At 30.5% G+C, this 18,133-nt stretch overlaps 1 protein-coding gene across 7 annotated transcripts in view; it reads left to right on the top strand.

The window, feature by feature from the left end:
- LOC136978689 (coiled-coil domain-containing protein AGAP005037-like) overlaps positions 1–18,133 on the top strand; it is a 526,382-nt gene that overhangs the window by 62,838 nt on the left and 445,411 nt on the right. For 6 of the 7 annotated variants that reach the window (XM_067274453.1, XM_067274444.1, XM_067274442.1 and 3 more), the window contains exon 2: positions 14,086–14,546. In XM_067274453.1, coding sequence (XP_067130554.1) covers positions 14,086–14,546 — 461 coding nt within the window. Of the gene's footprint in view, positions 1–14,085; positions 14,547–16,356; positions 16,640–18,133 lie in introns of those variants that run through there. The other variant, XM_067274445.1, reaches the window with a different exon arrangement.

The raw sequence follows: 18,133 nt of genomic DNA, 5'->3' as shown, positions 1-18,133 counted from the left end.
TAGTTAAAATTTCTATTGGAATAATTTACCATATTGCTATAAATAAAGCTTTTTCTGTTTTAATAATTAATATTTATTATCAAATTTACCATTTATTAATCGTTTAGAAGCTTAATTATAGTTTAATGAAATGTAGATCGTCAATAATCATAAATTTTAAAATATTAGTATCGAAGAGTAAATATTAGTACATATTTATCCTTAAATAATCAATCATACTGTATTTTAAAATTAGTCATAGGGCTAATAAACAGAGCTTAACAAATTTATAAAAAGAACGTTTTAATAACTGTCATAATTTTCACATTAATTTTAAAGCATGCAAATGCTTATTATTAACAATGAAGTTTATGATTTTGAGCACTACATTTTTGACTAAATTGCTTAGCATTACTCTCATTGTATGCTGATTTTATTGAACTTAAAATTATGTGAGAATTTAGTAAACTCATGTATTAATATTTTCTGATCTGAAATTTTATATATAATAAATAAATGAATTTTACACATAAATAATGAATATCAAGCAGATGGTCTATTTCAGTGAGTGATTAAGATTCCAATCGGATTTGAACCCATAATTTATTGTAGATAATTAGAATCAAGTACTACACTTTGCATTTATTACCGTTGTATCAAAACCTATTAAGGATAAGATTTTCCAATAATGAACATAATGGAGGTCAAATAATTCTTGTGTGCTGCATGTTATTTATTTGTTTTCGTAAATTGAAGCAAATACATACAATCGATTGAACAGGGATTCGTCTGTGTACTATTTTAGAGTTTGAATCTGAATGTAAATCAGCCAGGAATTTTTATTTTAGAATCTGAATCAGTCAGAAAATACGGATAAGATTGTTTCTATGTAGATCTGACCGAATGTGTAATGAGAAAAATATCAAGGTTTTTCGATGACCGTAGGAAAAAAATAATAAAAAAAGAATTTCAATATTGCACATTTTATTCTTATTAAATCTATCTGTGCTTACGTAAAAATAAATAGTGAAGATAATTTAAAATAGTATTTTTCAATAGCCGTCCGAGGAGAAATTTTATCTATCTAAAAAATTATCTTCCAAAGAAATTGTTTAGTAAAACCATACGATTTTAATGAAAATAGTTACTTCGGGATAAAGAAACATTTATATTGTTAATGTTGATTAAAGAAATCGATTATCCTGTTCTGCTTAACGTCTTATGATACGTTTTTTTTAATTTAGAGAATCGAAAAATGAGTCAATGAGAAACAATAGCAATTGCACTGATTTCTCTGTTTCCATTTAATATTATATAGAAGTATATTTAAATTATTTAAGTCAGTACAAAATTTTAAAAATACAATATATAAGTTATTTTATTTTAATTCATTTATTTTGATTGTGTATAAAAATACATTTACAGTTTTTAATTATTTTAATCTTTATTTTTCTCTGCTAAAAAATTCGAAAAACCATAGATCCATTGTACGTTTTGGATTGAGAATCATACATTTAAAGTACTGTATAGCAATAACAGATTTTCGCTTAATCGGAAGACCAGTTTGTTATGATGAATCTGTCTGGTCCGTCAAAATGTGTGATATGATGACTAGTCGCGAATCACAGTATTGCCAGCAGATTATGAAATCAATTTCAAATTTATCTAAAATGTCTCCCGACAAGTTGTACCAGGCTGTCCAGGATTTCCACAATACGTGATGGCAATTACCTAACGTTTATAGTAAGATACTCCAGAATATCGACAGTTTGACAATATGATTTTGACTTCTTTGCAGCTACTCGAAAAACTATTTTAAAGTATATAAAGTTTTTGAGCCTTTGCCTTAATCTCAGAACAAACGATGATTTACTTGAATTAATGTCGAGCACATCAGGACAATCAATTCCAGGCAATAGATTAACGCTCTTTTCACAGATGAATCTAAATTTGGCCTCAAACATAAACAAGATAAACACTGATCTAGAGAGAAAATAAAACTGGTTTTCATTTCTCTAGCATTGAAGATAGTTACGAAAAATGTCGCGTGATAGTGTAAAGAGTTTTATAATCATCGATGACTGCATAGGCCATATCTTTTCTGGGTAGTTTTTTTTTTTTTTTTTTTTTAACTCTTTCCACCCTGTGGGCACTAAGAGGGCCTCTTTTAGTAGGCCCATTATGGGTTCGGCCAGGCCCACAATGGGGCGACCGGGTGGTGAGGGACGGGGCCCGACATATCCGAACGGACCACCCCCCCGAAAAATTCCTGGGGATTATTCGACCCGTTCGGATTCGATCCCGGGTCCCCCAGAGCGGTAGGCTGCCACCTTTACCGCTCGGCCATCCAGCCTTTTTCTGGGTAGTAGTTAGCATTTTGTTTTTCTTTTAGTGAACTTACAGTAGGTAGGCCCGGGCCTAAAGCAGTAGATTTTGGGGAAGCAGCAAAAATGGCGAGCATAGTGTAAGAATTTCACTAAAAGTAAACAATTCCAAATATTACAATATTTATTATTAAATATTAAATCGTCTATACAGATAAATACAGATAATGATTTAAATAACGTAATTACATCTGATAGATGGCTTTAACCGTATAATGTAAATATAGGCATATATATAATATAATTTTTAATTAAAATAAAATGTATCATACATTTTACTAAACGGTACGGTTAAAGTATATCATTTTTATACAATACTTTAAAAAGTGTACTTAATTTAGTACATTTCATATAATATTCCATAATTAAATTCCAAATCAGTGTCAGAAGCATTTACATTTAGGCTAAGTCAGAAAAGGCGACATTCTAGGAATTTCTAGCCTTTGCCTACAGCAGAAAAAAATTAAATCCGTCCCTGGCTTTTATGTATGTCTTATTAATAAATCAATACTTGGAAATGGAAGATATAGTTCGTGTAGAATAGTCGGAAAGATCCTTAGATCTAAATCCAATTAAACATGTCTGAGATGTACTTACAAATCATTGTTGTTATTCTCAGTTCTCAGCGTCAATTGCTTTACAGTGGATCAGAACAAATACTGTTATAAAAACTCACGGACTATTTTATTTTAAACATAGACAGGAGAAATAGTAAGAGAACTTCAAACACCTTAATAGGCTAACTTGCCTCTGTCTCTTGATATTACAGTAGATTGATGTGGTTAAAGTCAATATATAATTGACTGATATTTTTAATATCAGTCAAGAATAGTGTATTGATTTGTATTTCATAATATAAAAATGTTTATAACTAATTTAACGTTTTTTTTTCAAGATCCAAATAATGAGATATCAACTGTACGTCGGCAAATACGTAATTTGTTTCTCTCTCCAATACATTTCAGTTAAGAAACGGAAATTATTTTGCAATTTGCTATGCAAAATCTAATACATTATAAACAAGTAGACAAAAATGTAAAACAAAATAGCTAAATATACAGATTACAATTATGCATCGGAATAATAATTTGAACAAAACCGCGGAATAACTAAAAGCATAAAATAAAATAATAACGAATATATAAGACTAAAACAAAAAATCAACTTAGAATGACTTAACAAATCTAATAATATTTATGATTTCTAAAAGCTAAAAATAAAATCTGTTTTTCCTGTGGCTCAGTGTACTAGACAAATCTGAAGCTCCTTTGAATGCTATAGGCGTTCACTATATTTAATCAGGATGTGTTTTATGCAATTACAGTATTGACATCTTAATCGATCGTCATGTTCAAAAGATATTGATGATTCAACCGATGAATACAATTTTTATTTTAGTAAATATAACTACTGCGTTCCTTCCAAATATTTTTTAATATTCAACAGATCTGTAATAAATTACACGAGATCAACCTATGTTCCATAATAACTATTGATTATCCCTGTATCTGTTCATTACGGACAAGTTTTATCAAGCTTCTTTTAATTATGCATTTGGAGCATTTCAATTTTTTATTGCTCCATTCCAGCTCTTCTCATTAAAATGCCCACTCCATTTTCCAATCTATCCTTCAAAGAAAATTAAAAACAAATAATTAACTTTAAAAATTAAAAAAAATTAATAAACTTTATTTCATACTAATATAACATCACTATTCGTTATTCATTATATAAAGTAAATTAGCATCTTTCATTTTTAGTCGTGTTCATTTATTTTAGAACGGAAAATTATCACTCGATACTTGCTTGAGTAGTTGTGATACATGATGCAATAAGGCAAGCAGCTTGAATACTTACTCTCTGGGTAATTTTGAATCACCTTAAATATCGATTTTATTTTGAGCCTGCCCATATTCTCTATCGTATTGCAATCTTCAAGGAAATGTCGCCCAAATTTGTCTTCATTCGAATTGTGTAGTTCAGAAACTCGCCTGCGTTTTTCCTATTTATTGGATTCTTTTTCGAAATGGTCATCTTTTGAAGTGCTTTTGTAAGTGTGATATGCTTGTTGCTATAATTAAAAACTTGTCTGAGATGGTTTTGTTGAAAATTCGGATCATTCGCTTATTTGAGTCGTGTTGAAATGTTGAAAAACACATCATAAATTACAATTAAAGAAACAATTAAGAGCCCTTCTTTTGTTTTTATTATTTGCTGTGGGCTCAGTAATATCCTGTAGCGTCGATCAAAATAAACTCCGGCAAGAAAATATATGTTTTCAAAGACTTTCTCCTCACGTTTTTTTCATAGAGGATAAAATTTTCATTGCAGTTTCTACTGCATTATTCTGCAAACTGTCAACAAGTTTATGCTACTCTTTCGCGAAAACTCTAAAAATTACATCGTACATCAGCAGCTTGAAGTATAATTGTTAGGCTTGGCTTTGCCAAGAGATTTTTCAGGTTCTTCAGCTTTGCTTAACAGAATTGATTCTGTTATTCAAGAACGACTCGGGACGGAACATTTGTAAAGATCACGTGACGAGTAAGAAGGATCTTCACTAAAACGATAAGCCGTTGAATCATTTTATACGTGGAATCCCAACGAGTTAGTGTCCACTGGTTGAATTAAGCGTGTAATTCAAGCAAAATACTGCAATTATTGTGTGTTCGTAATTTGACAGTGAACTTGTCAAATTTTTTTGTGGACCTTCATTGCATGCACTTTCTTTAAGCCATTCCAGATTGCCAACTGAAGAGTATGTATGTCATACTGCATCACTTGGACTTTTGGTTTCAAATTATCTTTAAGCAGCCATGTTAGTAGTATGAGACTAGGATCCTCAACTCACAATGCAGGATCATCCATTTTGTGTTCTTGGATATGACGTTCCTCAGTTTCTTCTTCCAGCGAAATAGTTTCAGTTGTGTTTATATCGTAGTAGTTAGAAATGGATCAGTTGTCATTGAATTTTTTTTATGACACGTGTCATATTTGCTGCATTGTAGATGCCACTTTAGAAAAATTTTGTATCTGCGAAATACAGATACTCAAAACCTGTGTTTCACAGATACTAAATATTTTAAAATGGATTTAACCTGGTTTTTCATATACAAAAAAATGGTTAATGTTACCTAAGGATCCAAAATGGCGGCCGGGGAAATTTTTCCCTACTTCGGAGACTGCGACGGGGAAAAACTTTTCCCCTGCATTCAAGATGGCCGCGGTTCCGGACGCCATCTTGAATTTCTCTGCAGACTCCGCGGATTTTTTAAACAGAAATAAACAATAAAAAAACAACAAAAAAGGAGTTTTTACTCACTTTTCGATTGTTCGATATTCTGAGTATGATCTCCTCTTTGGGGGTCGACGAAATTTTTCGAATGGTTGACTGTTCTATGTTCGACCACTACTACTTCTATGTCGTCAATGTGCATATATCCTTTCCATTCGTCCGTTATTATCGTACTGCCGGAATTCACGTATTTACAAACGATCCAATTCACAGTGTTTTCTGATCTGTCGTTCACCTGGGTACAATTCTAGGTCCGAATGAGGAGGTTGGGACTTTAACAGAGCTGTAGAGCATACTGATAGGAACAAAAAGTCTAATAAACCATGGGTGTACGGGCGACCCTTCCCGAGATACAGGCCCCCAAAATGACTATCGACGTCGGAACTGACGCCGCTTTCTCCGCTAAGCCTATCGCGCGTTTAACAGGCAGCAAGCCCTATTGGGTGTACTATAGATTACTCTCTATGGAATTTCAGGACTTTGATTATATATTTGAACTTAGGGGACCGAGACGAGTTCAACGGTACCCTATTTTTGGACCGGAGACGAAAAATAAATGTTACTTATGGCAGCGAACATGGCGGCCCGACTGACCTCTCCTACGGGCGCCACTACACGCCGCCATGTGCTAAACTAGTGATCGATTCACGGTAGTTCTTGAACGAAGTAAAAAAAGGGGGAAAACGTCTTCTAAAGGCAATTTTAACGGCAAGCGACGCGACTCCCGATCGCGATAGCGAGGCCGGAACTGACGTAGGCGCATCTTTCGAGGGCTATATCTCGCGAAGGGTCGCCCATACACCCATAGTTTATTAGACTTTTTTGTTCCTATTAATATGCTATACAGCTCTGTTAAAGTCCCAACCTCCTCATTCAGACCTAGAATCTTGCCGTTCACCTGACATATGAAGCATTTCTTATCTTCATCGCAATGAATGCAAACGGACTCGGTCGGCTGTATGCTTAATTTTACAGCAAAATTCGATGCTTTATCGATACGGGGAGGCAAACCTAGCTCCGAAAAGTCGTCTTCCATTAACTTTTAGAAATCACGGGAAGTGCATCTCGACCAAAATTCGTCGTTGAACCTCAAATAGGCAAAACTAGTCATTATCGAACAATTGGCAATAAAGTAAACGCGGGGAGGTAAGGAGATGAAAAAAACACGGTCTTTCCTTAATTTCTGATTACTTGGTTCTCTAACTTTTAGGATTAAATTGTAATAAAAGACATAACAATACTTACTAATACTGTAGGAATTAATAATAATAAATATTCACCGATAGCAATTTGTGTGCAAATGAAATATCGTTACGAAAAAAAAACCACAGCAATTAATCCAATACGCAATTCGTCCCAACACAGCAGTAAACGATTCCAACAGGAAACTAGTCGATTTGCATAAAATTGCCTTGAAATGAACAGAAATCACGGCGCAGATCATACTTTTGCATATTCGTTCGTAACACTCATACGAATTGCCCGCCGATTTTACTCTCGCACGACGTCACGAAAAGGCTCCTTCTACCGTCGCAAATTTACACACTACCGTCTTCGTTTCGAGGTTACAGATTATTCGGCAACGTCGAACGCAGGGTAGAAACCGAACGGGGAAAAAATCCCCACGTTGTCGACGTCTCGACTCTAGGGAAAAATTTTTTCCCCGTCGCAGTGTCCGAAGTAGGGAAAAAATTTCCCCGGCCGCCATTTTGGATCCTAAGGTAACATTACCCAAAAAATTATATCGTCTTTTATTGTCAACAATATTCAGTGTTTTTATAATTGCTTCATTTCTCTTTTTTTCGTAGAACTGCACATTGACTGCGAGAAAATTTCTGTTTCCACGGGTTGGAGCATCCGTCTGCAAATAACACAACTTTCCTTTTAATGTTTCTTTGAGGTCAACCTGACCTTAAAGAGTAACCTCTGAGAATAACCAAATGATAAATTGTGACATGTCTTGTCGAAACTCCAAGTTGTCGGCTCACTTCACCTGCAATTTTTTGGAATCCTTTGTTCTCGAGTCTGAATGTAGTGAGGGGTAATGCAACCATTTACATAAGACCTTCACAAAAACTGTTAGCGTCCACGGTGACTGTAACCCTTGACAAATTGAAATACGAATCAATTTTCGATTGGTCCATTTGGATTTCTTATTAGATGATGATCCGCAAAAACCATTTTCTGTAGAATCAAAACATCACTCTGTTATGGCAATCCTTGCTTTATCTTTTTCGCTGTCTTTTTGTCTTGCTTTATCTTCATGCTTTTAATCGGTTTCATAAATTTTTAAATGATTACATTTTACATGCAGCCAATGATTAAACTTTTTCACGGTACTGCTTATTTCGCTAGCCTTGAAATTAGTTGCATTGTTTGAGTTCGCTATTCACTTCCTTATTCACTTTGCATGTTGCCGATTTTTTCTTGCTATTTTCAAATTTAGTTGTGAAAATGTTATTCATATCGTCTTCCGTAAATCGGCTATCAATCACGGAAGGCAGTTTTAATTTTTTTTTCTTTTTTGATGATAACACTATAATTGAATTCACCAGTGTTGACTTAAAAAACGACCATAAATAAAATAAATAAAAATAAATAAAAACCTTACATATTGTCCATACATATGACATACCTAGTTGTAATATAAACGATGTATATTCTTATTAAATTATTAAATATTCCACTTTCTATGACATTTCATCAAGTATGTGATTGTTCACGTTCACACTGCGTTCAAATTAACAGTGATGCACGAATAGCGATGACACGCTAATGTCTACTGTGAAAGCAGAAACGGACCACAGTATAGTTGCCAAATGCCAAATTAACGGTCTTGCACGAACAATTAACGAATAATTAATGGTGATTGCACGATGGCACGTTTGCTAAATGACAAAACAATATTAATAAAAAAGACTGGAGCAACGAATCAATCAAAATAATCTGTCCGCTCCAGTCCCAGTCAAAAACTCATTGCTTCACTGCTCCGGACTCCAGCTCCACGCTTCGCTCCAAAACGCCACTTCTAATGACTTGTTTAAGTAAGTTTGCCAACTCCCGAAGAGTTGATTTCGAGAGATTTCCATTTCAAAAGTAAACATTTAGTGGAAATTTGACATTCTTTACTTGAAAGTAATTTTGTTGAAATCTAAAAGTTTTGATATTGCTGAAACAATATCAAAACGACGTCGACTATTCTTTAGTATGTTTTAATATATAATTCAAAAAAGTTAAGGAAAAACGAGAAAAATAGGTCTAAATTTAGGAATCCAAGAATTTAAAAATTTTGTCAACTTTCGAACCCTAACGCTGTTAGCAATTATAGGTTTAAGATCAATTGGCATTAAATGCACTGGTAGAGCAGGAGCCATTTCATTTAAACAAATAATGTAACATGTCGTGAGACCTGATTTAAGACGTAGCTCAATGCATGTCTTTAGATTGTTTAATATTACTTGAATATTTACTAGCAGGCGCGCTGCTACTAGTTCATGCCTCTAATATATTAAATTTCTTTTAAGTTTCAATGTGGATTGTATTTATCTTAGTTAAATAATTCAAAGATCTTTATGATCTATAGAAATCAATGTATGGGATAGTCCATAACTTATGTAGCGCTGTTTTTATACTTTTATATTACTACACAACCGCCCGTAACGCTCCATTACGCGTCGCGCACACCCTCAAAATTACGTAACACATATTATAGATAAAAACCCTAATTTTACTAAGAAATAATACATAGTATGGAGTATTGAACGTTGCATTATTTTATTAATTATGTACAAAGCAATGGCATAAACAGTAAGGTTTGCTATCCGACTCTTCAGGAAAACATGATTCATCTTTTACCCAATGGTTGAGATCCTAGCATTAAGTAACGTTTTTTTTTTTAAACCCCTACCTCCTTGTAAGGCATCATAGCGATTATTTGCCACTTCAGCTACCCATATCTGCGTTACTGAATTTATGAATAGCTCCCATGGTTATAAAACAAAAAATAATTTAAAATTAATTGCGTTGATTGGCTATGCCTAAAACTGGTACGTGGGATAAAAAATTTATACAACCTAATAATTTTAATTAAAAAATTAAGAAAGTATATTTTAAAAAGCAAAATAGAACCGCACCTTAACGAAATAGGATCGTCACCATTATTATCGTCCGGAATACGACAAACTTTTAAATAAGAATGCGTTGTAAGTACCCGAAATGGTGAATTAAATCTTCTAAGCAAGAGACAAATAATGGCGGAACTTCCGGTTTGATCACGTGCCATAGATGAATTGTTGATTTTTGATTGGTTATGTGTGACATTTTCCGATGATTATTCTTTTATATATATAGATGATGCCAATTGTATAGGCTAAGTATCGTTTTGAATTTTTAAAAAATATTTTTGAAGTTATATGTATAAAATTATTATGCTATGAACAAAAATTCAAGTAACAATTGTTGAAAATTGAAACACGCATTTAATTCGTTCCTGTTTGCTAAACTTTTAAGGAATATTATTACAGTAATAGCAATTTAAATTTTGCTATAAAATTAAATTTATAATGGATACGTGCAAACAATATTACCTAAGGATACATATTATTTTTGTAATTTATAATCTTTAGATAAGTGTTTTTAATTTAAGAATAAATATTGATTTTTTTAAAATTTTAGTTTACAAACGTTTTCTTAGGTTTTAGACATTTTGTTTTTTTTTTCACTTAATGGATAATATGACCCGAAACAGCAAGCTTTAAATAATTATTTTGTGAAAATTTTATTAGTAATAAAATGTTGAACAAGATCCTAAGTTTTTATGTTAATTGCAAAGCAATGGACGTTTTCTTTTTAACAAAATTTAGAAAATTCATTTTTTTTTAAATAAAAATAATTTATTTTCGATTTTATTGAAAAATATAATATATTTAAAGAACTTTTATACAAATTTCATAGAATTTCATGTAAAGAATTTCGTACGAAAGAAAATATTAAAAACATTTATCCGTATGGAATTCTTTAGATGAAATATGACGAACGTAACTTTGTTTGGTAAGAGTTACATTGACAATAATGTTACAATCATAAGTATTATGGCAGTTTTATTATGTCAGTTAAATGTTATGTCTAAAACATGTAAATATGAATTTGTTAATATCAAATTTAATAAAATTTATCAAATTCAATAAATAAATAAAAATATACATATTGATTTATTAATTATAGACAGGTCAATTTGATTTGTAACTTACATCGTCAGAACACAGATTAAATGGTTTGTCTCAATTGTATCTATTGTATGCGGGTGTTCACTTGCAACTGTTTCCACTCATTTTAGTCTGGCAAAGATGTCAGCCACAATAGATAAGGATGAAAAAAAAAAGAGAAAGTTTCTATTCGAGACAGATTAAGATCATCAGATTTCATTTTTATAATATATGTCCAAATGAATTATTTTCACAGACTTCGTTTCAGAATCTTTAACGAGTTAGAATTCGTCTTTCAAAATAAATTAGAACAGATACTACTTTTATTACTTATCAACAGTCAATTTTAAAAGACAAGGAATTGATAGAGCTTGAAATTTTTGCAATAGTAATTATATAAATTATCGTAATATTTTACATTAATTTTAAATACAATAGTTCTTGTCTTTCTGATTGTTTTATTAAATTGAGACCAAGAGACTGTTCATTATGATTTATTGAGCAAAATACTCATGGGGCGTCGAGAGATCGACCGACATTCTATCATTTCTATCCCTACTATATAATAATTTTCCGATATTCAGAAATCGAAATTAAGATCTATTTAATTTAAAATTTTTCTCAAAATTATAAAATTTTAAAAAGTTAGGATAATTTATTATTTTGTTACATGTCTTCTGGATCCCTTCGGGCCGAGGTAGTTTGTACGTAGCCCTGCGATATTTTAATTAAAAATTTTAATTTATTTCTTTCAGCCTTTTGAAAAATATGCATTCTATTTTCTTATTTTATAGTATTAATATACGTAAAAAATTAAAAATAACTTATAATTTTAAGAATGAATAACAATATCTCGTAGTCATAATTAATTAATATTAATGAAATATAAATCAGCAGCAATCTCTACAAATAAATAATTAATAATTTCAATAAATAATTAATCTAATATTATGTATGAGAACATTTAATAAGAAAAATGTAAAGCTTTTGATACTGTCTAATAATGAAATCAGATATTAAATTAAGAAAAGTGATTTAAGAGTTTGCGATATAATATGATTATTGTCTTATAATTTATAATCTAGATAAGATAATTGTAGATATATGTATAATATACACAGTATATATTAGAATGCATAGTATAAGGCAAAATAATCCTGTGAGCCATTATTATTTAATCACCACTTTCTCAGTCAGTCGATCGCGAGCTTCTTAGAAGTGAAAATATATTCCTGAGCAATGTCACGTCTTTCCATTACGCTAAAAGCAAGTTGCCAACAGAAAATGTTAGAATGAGAATAATTAATGACATTTATTTTAAATCACTTTAACCATTTTCATGTTTTAAAAAGAAAAATATTTATTTGATTTAAAAGTGTGATTAATAATATCTTGAGAGTTTTAACTTAATTTAACGTAACTTAACTTAATAAAAATCACAGGTAATGATATGCATTTCAATTATTAATAACGGTTATATTTTATTCAACATATCTTCCATAATCATAAATAATAATTTAATATTTATTATAAAATTTTACATTTTAGAAATAAACGAAGAGATAATTTGACTAAACTAAAAATTTATTAAATTAATATTTCTTTGGTAATTAAAAAGTATGTTCTAAACGTGTATTTTTTCAGCTGTTATTTGTTTTAACTTTACAGTTTTATTTTTGAAAATCAAAATGAATTTATAATAATAAGCTGTCCTGTTTGTCTCAGTTCACTTTTTTGCTTAATCTTTCGTTCAATAATGCAGCATATTTTTGTTCTTTTAGGGAGGTTATATTTGTTGGCTTTTCCTTCGATTTTATGGTAAAGCATATCACTCGCTTTAGCTTTTATATAAAGTAATAAACGAAAAAGTAATTCTTTTTTACATAAACGACTGAAGTGAAAACAGTTTTATATTTGTAATTTATCAACTATAAAGCGTACATATAACATTTAGTAAAATAATCATCCTACAGTTAATAATCAAAGGGTATTTAATAAAATTATATATTATACTTTTAATTAGGATCAACTGTTAAAAATAAATTAATGCCATTTAAAATTAACTAGAAACTTCGACCATTAATCTTTGGGATTCGATGTTCGATATTTTAGACAATTGAAAATGCTTTTCTCAATCGATAATAGGAAGGAAACAACAGCATATTTTGATATGCAATCAATGACATCTGACCTTTAGATTATGCTTGATGATTGGCCTTTAATGCGTTCTATGTTAAGTCTGATTAGTTACACATTCAATACGATAACCTGTATAAATATACTAAAGCTCAAACATTTCTGTTAAGGAAATTTTATATAAAATTTGAGACGCTATTCATTTTTGATTAAATATGTCAACTAAAACAGTTTAGTCAACTTAATTTCTGTAGTTTATTTTAAAAAAAAATAATAAAATAAAATTGAATAAATTTAATCAATTATTTTGTTGCAAAAATTATAACAATGAAGTCACAATTGAAATGATTAATTAATTATCGTTTTATATTATAAATAAGGGTTTAAATTTTGATATAGAATTTATAAAGGCTATTTAGAGGATTAATTTGAATTTATAATTAAGTCATGTTTTCAGGTTATTTTGAAAAATATATGAATGTAATTATTTACTTGTAAAGCCTAACAAAAATATTCTAAAATTATTTTTTAAGAAATAAAGCCTTTCCCATTTTTAAATATAAGACCACTTTATTAACACATTCAAATATATATATATATATATATATATATACACGTATCCAATGTTTTGAGAATATGACTGCTGCTTAAGGCAGATTCGAAGGAGACCAAAGCATGTGCCCCCTGTCGTTTTTCGATGAATGTTACTTAATTACCATAGAATTACTTTAGTTACCTAATATCATCTAGTTGAAATTAAGCGATGTTGATTATTATTTTTATTTTTATTTTAAAGTTACAAAACTGATTACTTTAAAATGAAGGGGGTATGGCAGCATCATAAACACCCCCCTGGATACGCTCCTGTATATACACATATAGTATATTAAAAAATAATAAATGATTCTTTTGTAAATATTTTCTTTACTTTCATTTTAAGTAATTTTATTTAACAATTGATAAATTTAATATAATAATCGAAAGTTTTTAAATGTATTTAATGAAATTGTTATCTGAGAATAACGTATTTGAAATTTCATTTTAATTTTGTCATTCAAAACTGATAGAAACTGTTCTTTTCTTAAAGATTTAAAATGCCGTTTAGTATCAGAAGATTTACACTCAGAAATACTAGTGGACGAGATAAGAAATCGGATAATCAAGAGCAAAGATCATCAGTGGGTCGAGGAATGAGAAAATCTGCATCTCAAGACGAACAGAAATCAAAACATCCTCGAATCGGTTGCTTACCGTCCAGTAGATCCGTCGACGTTGCCGATTTACGAAGAGTTAACTATACAGATCCACTCTCTCCTATACCGAGTGAATCGGATCCACAATGGCCAGATGATGAATTGCAAGAAATGATGATGCAAGATGCAAATTATCAGGGCAGATACGCTCCAGTGAGGGCAGAAAGACAGGTTCCATCGATGTCCAATAGATGGCGTAAAAGTAGAGGAGAAACACGAGGACCTTATCCCACGCAGACTCAAAACACTGAAATCAGAAGGTCATCTGTCCGCAGAGACGGATCAAAATTTCAAGGTAAGTATTTTTAATTATTATTTTTTTTTATTTTATTGTTCAAAAAATTCTGATTCTCTTATTGATACAGTTGGGTGAATATAATTGGGCAAATCTGCCTTTTCCGAATTCCGATAGTTTTCTTTCTATAGATAATACGTGAATTAGAAATATAGAATAGAAAATAATATAAAAAATTAAACTTTCTTTCATATTTCTAAAAGTGTTTTATCACGTGTTTGTTTACTTGAATTTTATATTTTACAGTAAAATATAAGTTTTTTCTTCTTGTTGATACAATGTGCCTTTTCATTCTAGGAAAAGTAAATTCAAAAGATTAATATACTCACTCTGTAAGCAAAACTAAGTCAGAAAAAAAAAACATTGTGAAATTAATTTAATTAAGGAAAGCTTTCTGCAGGTGATATGAGGCCATTTTCACAATTTAGAGAATGAGTTTCTGAAAGAAAATAGACTTGTAATTCAGTGTATAAGGGAAGTAAAAGAAATATCGGAAAAGTATTTATAGCAATGGATATATGTGATTAGAAATTATAAGAGAAAGAACAGATCCTCGAGGCTTGGAGTAGAATGCAATATAATGCTATCAAGATCATGAGAAGACGGGAAACTGCTTGCACCTAGAGGAAATTCCTTGATGACTAACATTGACATTTGCCGAATTCCATTTACTAAATTTGAAAATATTTTTTATAGTCAAGTCAAAAATATAAAACAGATAGAAAAAATCCAATGAAAATTGTTTCGCTTTCAGAGGGGAATAAATAAACAAAAATCAAATAATGTCAAAGCTTTATGGTAAAAGATTAGATTATTATTTTAAGGCATTTCTAGCCAATAAAGAAAATAACCAACAACACCACCATCTCCAAAAGTACAGGTGTTCTTTCCTAAAAGAAGTATTTTTTAGAAAAATAAGATGTCACGAAAAAACAATATTCTTTGATGCACAGTGCAATAATCTTAAACATATATTAAGGAATTTTATAGATGAATAAATATTTTGTTGCGAATGAAATTTCAATTAGAATTTTTATGAGAATTTAAAATTTTTGTCTGAAACTTTATATTTTCTAATTGTATCTTTTGGTAGTAATAGATTTAAGCCAAACATTCTACATTTAAATCATATCGCAGGAATTAAAATTTTCTACACAGCTTAACTATGTGTAATTATATTAATTATAAAACTACGTATACTTTTTTCCTTTCTAGAAATTACAGTTTCATTCAGAATGATCAATACCATTGCTCAATTTTCCAAATAAATTTAGAATTTTACAAATTATATTCTGGATTAGTGACGTAAATGTTACCTTTTAATTTTGTATGTAAATAAAGTTAGGACAATTTTATTTTAAAAACATATGCATAAAATATTACTTTATATTTCAAAAGTTTAAATTAATACTTAAAACTGTAGCATATAAATATTCCTAAGAGATTAAAAAAGTATTAGGAATGAAAGTCTTAATCTATCAAATTTCGATATTTTTTATGTGAAATATTTATAAAATTCGTTATCCATTAGGTCTATATCGCATTTGGTTGCTGCAAATGATTACGATATCCATTTGAAAGTATATATTTACATCTGCACGTAGGTTTGCTTATACTTCAATAGAAAATTCTTAGATAATATTACTAGGAGAACTTTTCAACATGCAATGTCCATCTGGAATGTAGCAGATCTCCATCGGAACGATTCGAGTGCCTGACATTTGTCACGCATAAATAGTACATAGCGTGAATATAGCAACATTTATCAAACTAAAACTTTCAACAAGAAACTTTCCATAAGTTGTAAACATGTTCCATCAATTATTAAAGGGATTTTAAGCCACGCATATTCAAGTTACGGACACTCGATAACACTATAGTTTATTCGAAATAACGTAGTTTGAAACTTTGGATTTATCGATTTCTTCTGCTAGCAACACCCCTTCGATAGGAATCATCCACCCTCCTTAGAGTCAACGTCCACTTTCTTTGTGCGCTTGCTCAGTCCTCATTCGACGTCAGACTGCGGTGTCGTCGAGCCATGTTCTGTTCCTACACGTGGGTTGAACTAGTCGTGGAAGACAACCAGTCCGGTAGGTAAATCGTAACGAATCCTAGACGTAGATAAAGATACCGAGAATGGCGACATAATTTTAGTTTCGTCAGAAATGACAATTCCTACTTTGCCGACTATCCTATCATGGCGTCTATGTGGTATAGGGTCTGGTATGTTGACTTGACGTGCTACATCTTGTCATCTTCACATCGTATAAGCATTTGTCTCTTACGCAATATTAACTGCGATGTGCGACCACTATAAAAATTAACAATATCTTATTACCTTGAACATTTTGGAAACCTTTAATCATCCACAAAAATCGATGTTTAGAAAATAATTTTACTAATTGTTACCAAAAATAACCGACATATTTATTAATCCAGTTGTTTCAGCGCTTAAATTATTAATAAAGAAAGGAGATGATAAGGTTTATGGAAGGACAGATCTAAATGCATGTGTGCATTTCTGCTAGGCAAATCTCATTTAATTGGAACCTTGCATCCGTGCAGGTCAGTACACGTGCATCCTCTAGGTCGATATCTCTTCCTCTCCATCTTCGGTGGTTTCCATGGTGATAGGAACTAGCACAGAAACGGCGCCATTAAACTGTGCACCATTAGAGAAAAGTGTACAGAAAAGAACAAACAACTAAACCAAGTCGTTGCCTGGATGACAATGCCTGAGGTTTAATAATGAAATTTTAACGATCGCTTGTCTCTACGTGACGCCAAAATTGTCACATTTTAATGTACCACTTGAAGAATCTTGTTTTTCTTCGAATATTGACATTAATTTTAACAATATTGATTTTAAGTAGAGAATTAAATCGAAATCAATCATAGTTTAGAAAAACAGACTAAATTTTCTATTCTGACGTACTGTACAGTACATAGAAAGGTCTTATAGTTTAAGTTTAATTAAATGAATCGTATGATATTATTCTATACTGCATTTTTTACATTATCACCATTTTCTGAACTGAAATTTTAGAAGTAATATAATAGTTTACAAAAAAATAATAATGGTTTAGATAAGAACGTCTCCGTTTTATTCCAGTTTGTTTTTCCCGAATTTTTATTCTGATTTTATAAATTTTAAAAGATCAGATTCTTTTTGCATCTAAAATTTCTTATAATAAACTCTTGATATTTTAGGATTTAGTTTTTCTTCCTTATCAAACTGTGAAAGTGACGAAGAGTATTAAAATTGCGTTTTGAATCAAATTGCATTTGCTGCACTCAATTCCAACCATGTCAGGAAAGTACAAACGTTAGATAATTCAGATGTTTCGATATTTTCGAAAAAGAAAAATCCTTTCAAAGATATTTTTTAAGGAAATTTAAAAACAAATAAAATACAGAAAGTGTAGCACCACATTTAGATTTATGAAATTATCGGAAAATGTTTTAAAATTCTTTTATAGCTCAATTACTATGAAAAATTAAATTTTATTTATGAATTGTTAATTTAGTTTAATGATTTAATTACACGAAGCGTTTTCAATTGATAATTTTAATATTTATTTTAA

The sequence above is a fragment of the Centruroides vittatus genome, unplaced genomic scaffold (assembly GCF_030686945.1).
Source record: "Centruroides vittatus isolate TY-2023 unplaced genomic scaffold, ASM3068694v2 contig_549, whole genome shotgun sequence".
Classification (NCBI taxonomy): domain Eukaryota; kingdom Metazoa; phylum Arthropoda; class Arachnida; order Scorpiones; family Buthidae; genus Centruroides; species Centruroides vittatus.
Note: the sequence above shows the minus strand (reverse complement) of the source record. Positions and strands in the feature narration are given on the sequence as shown.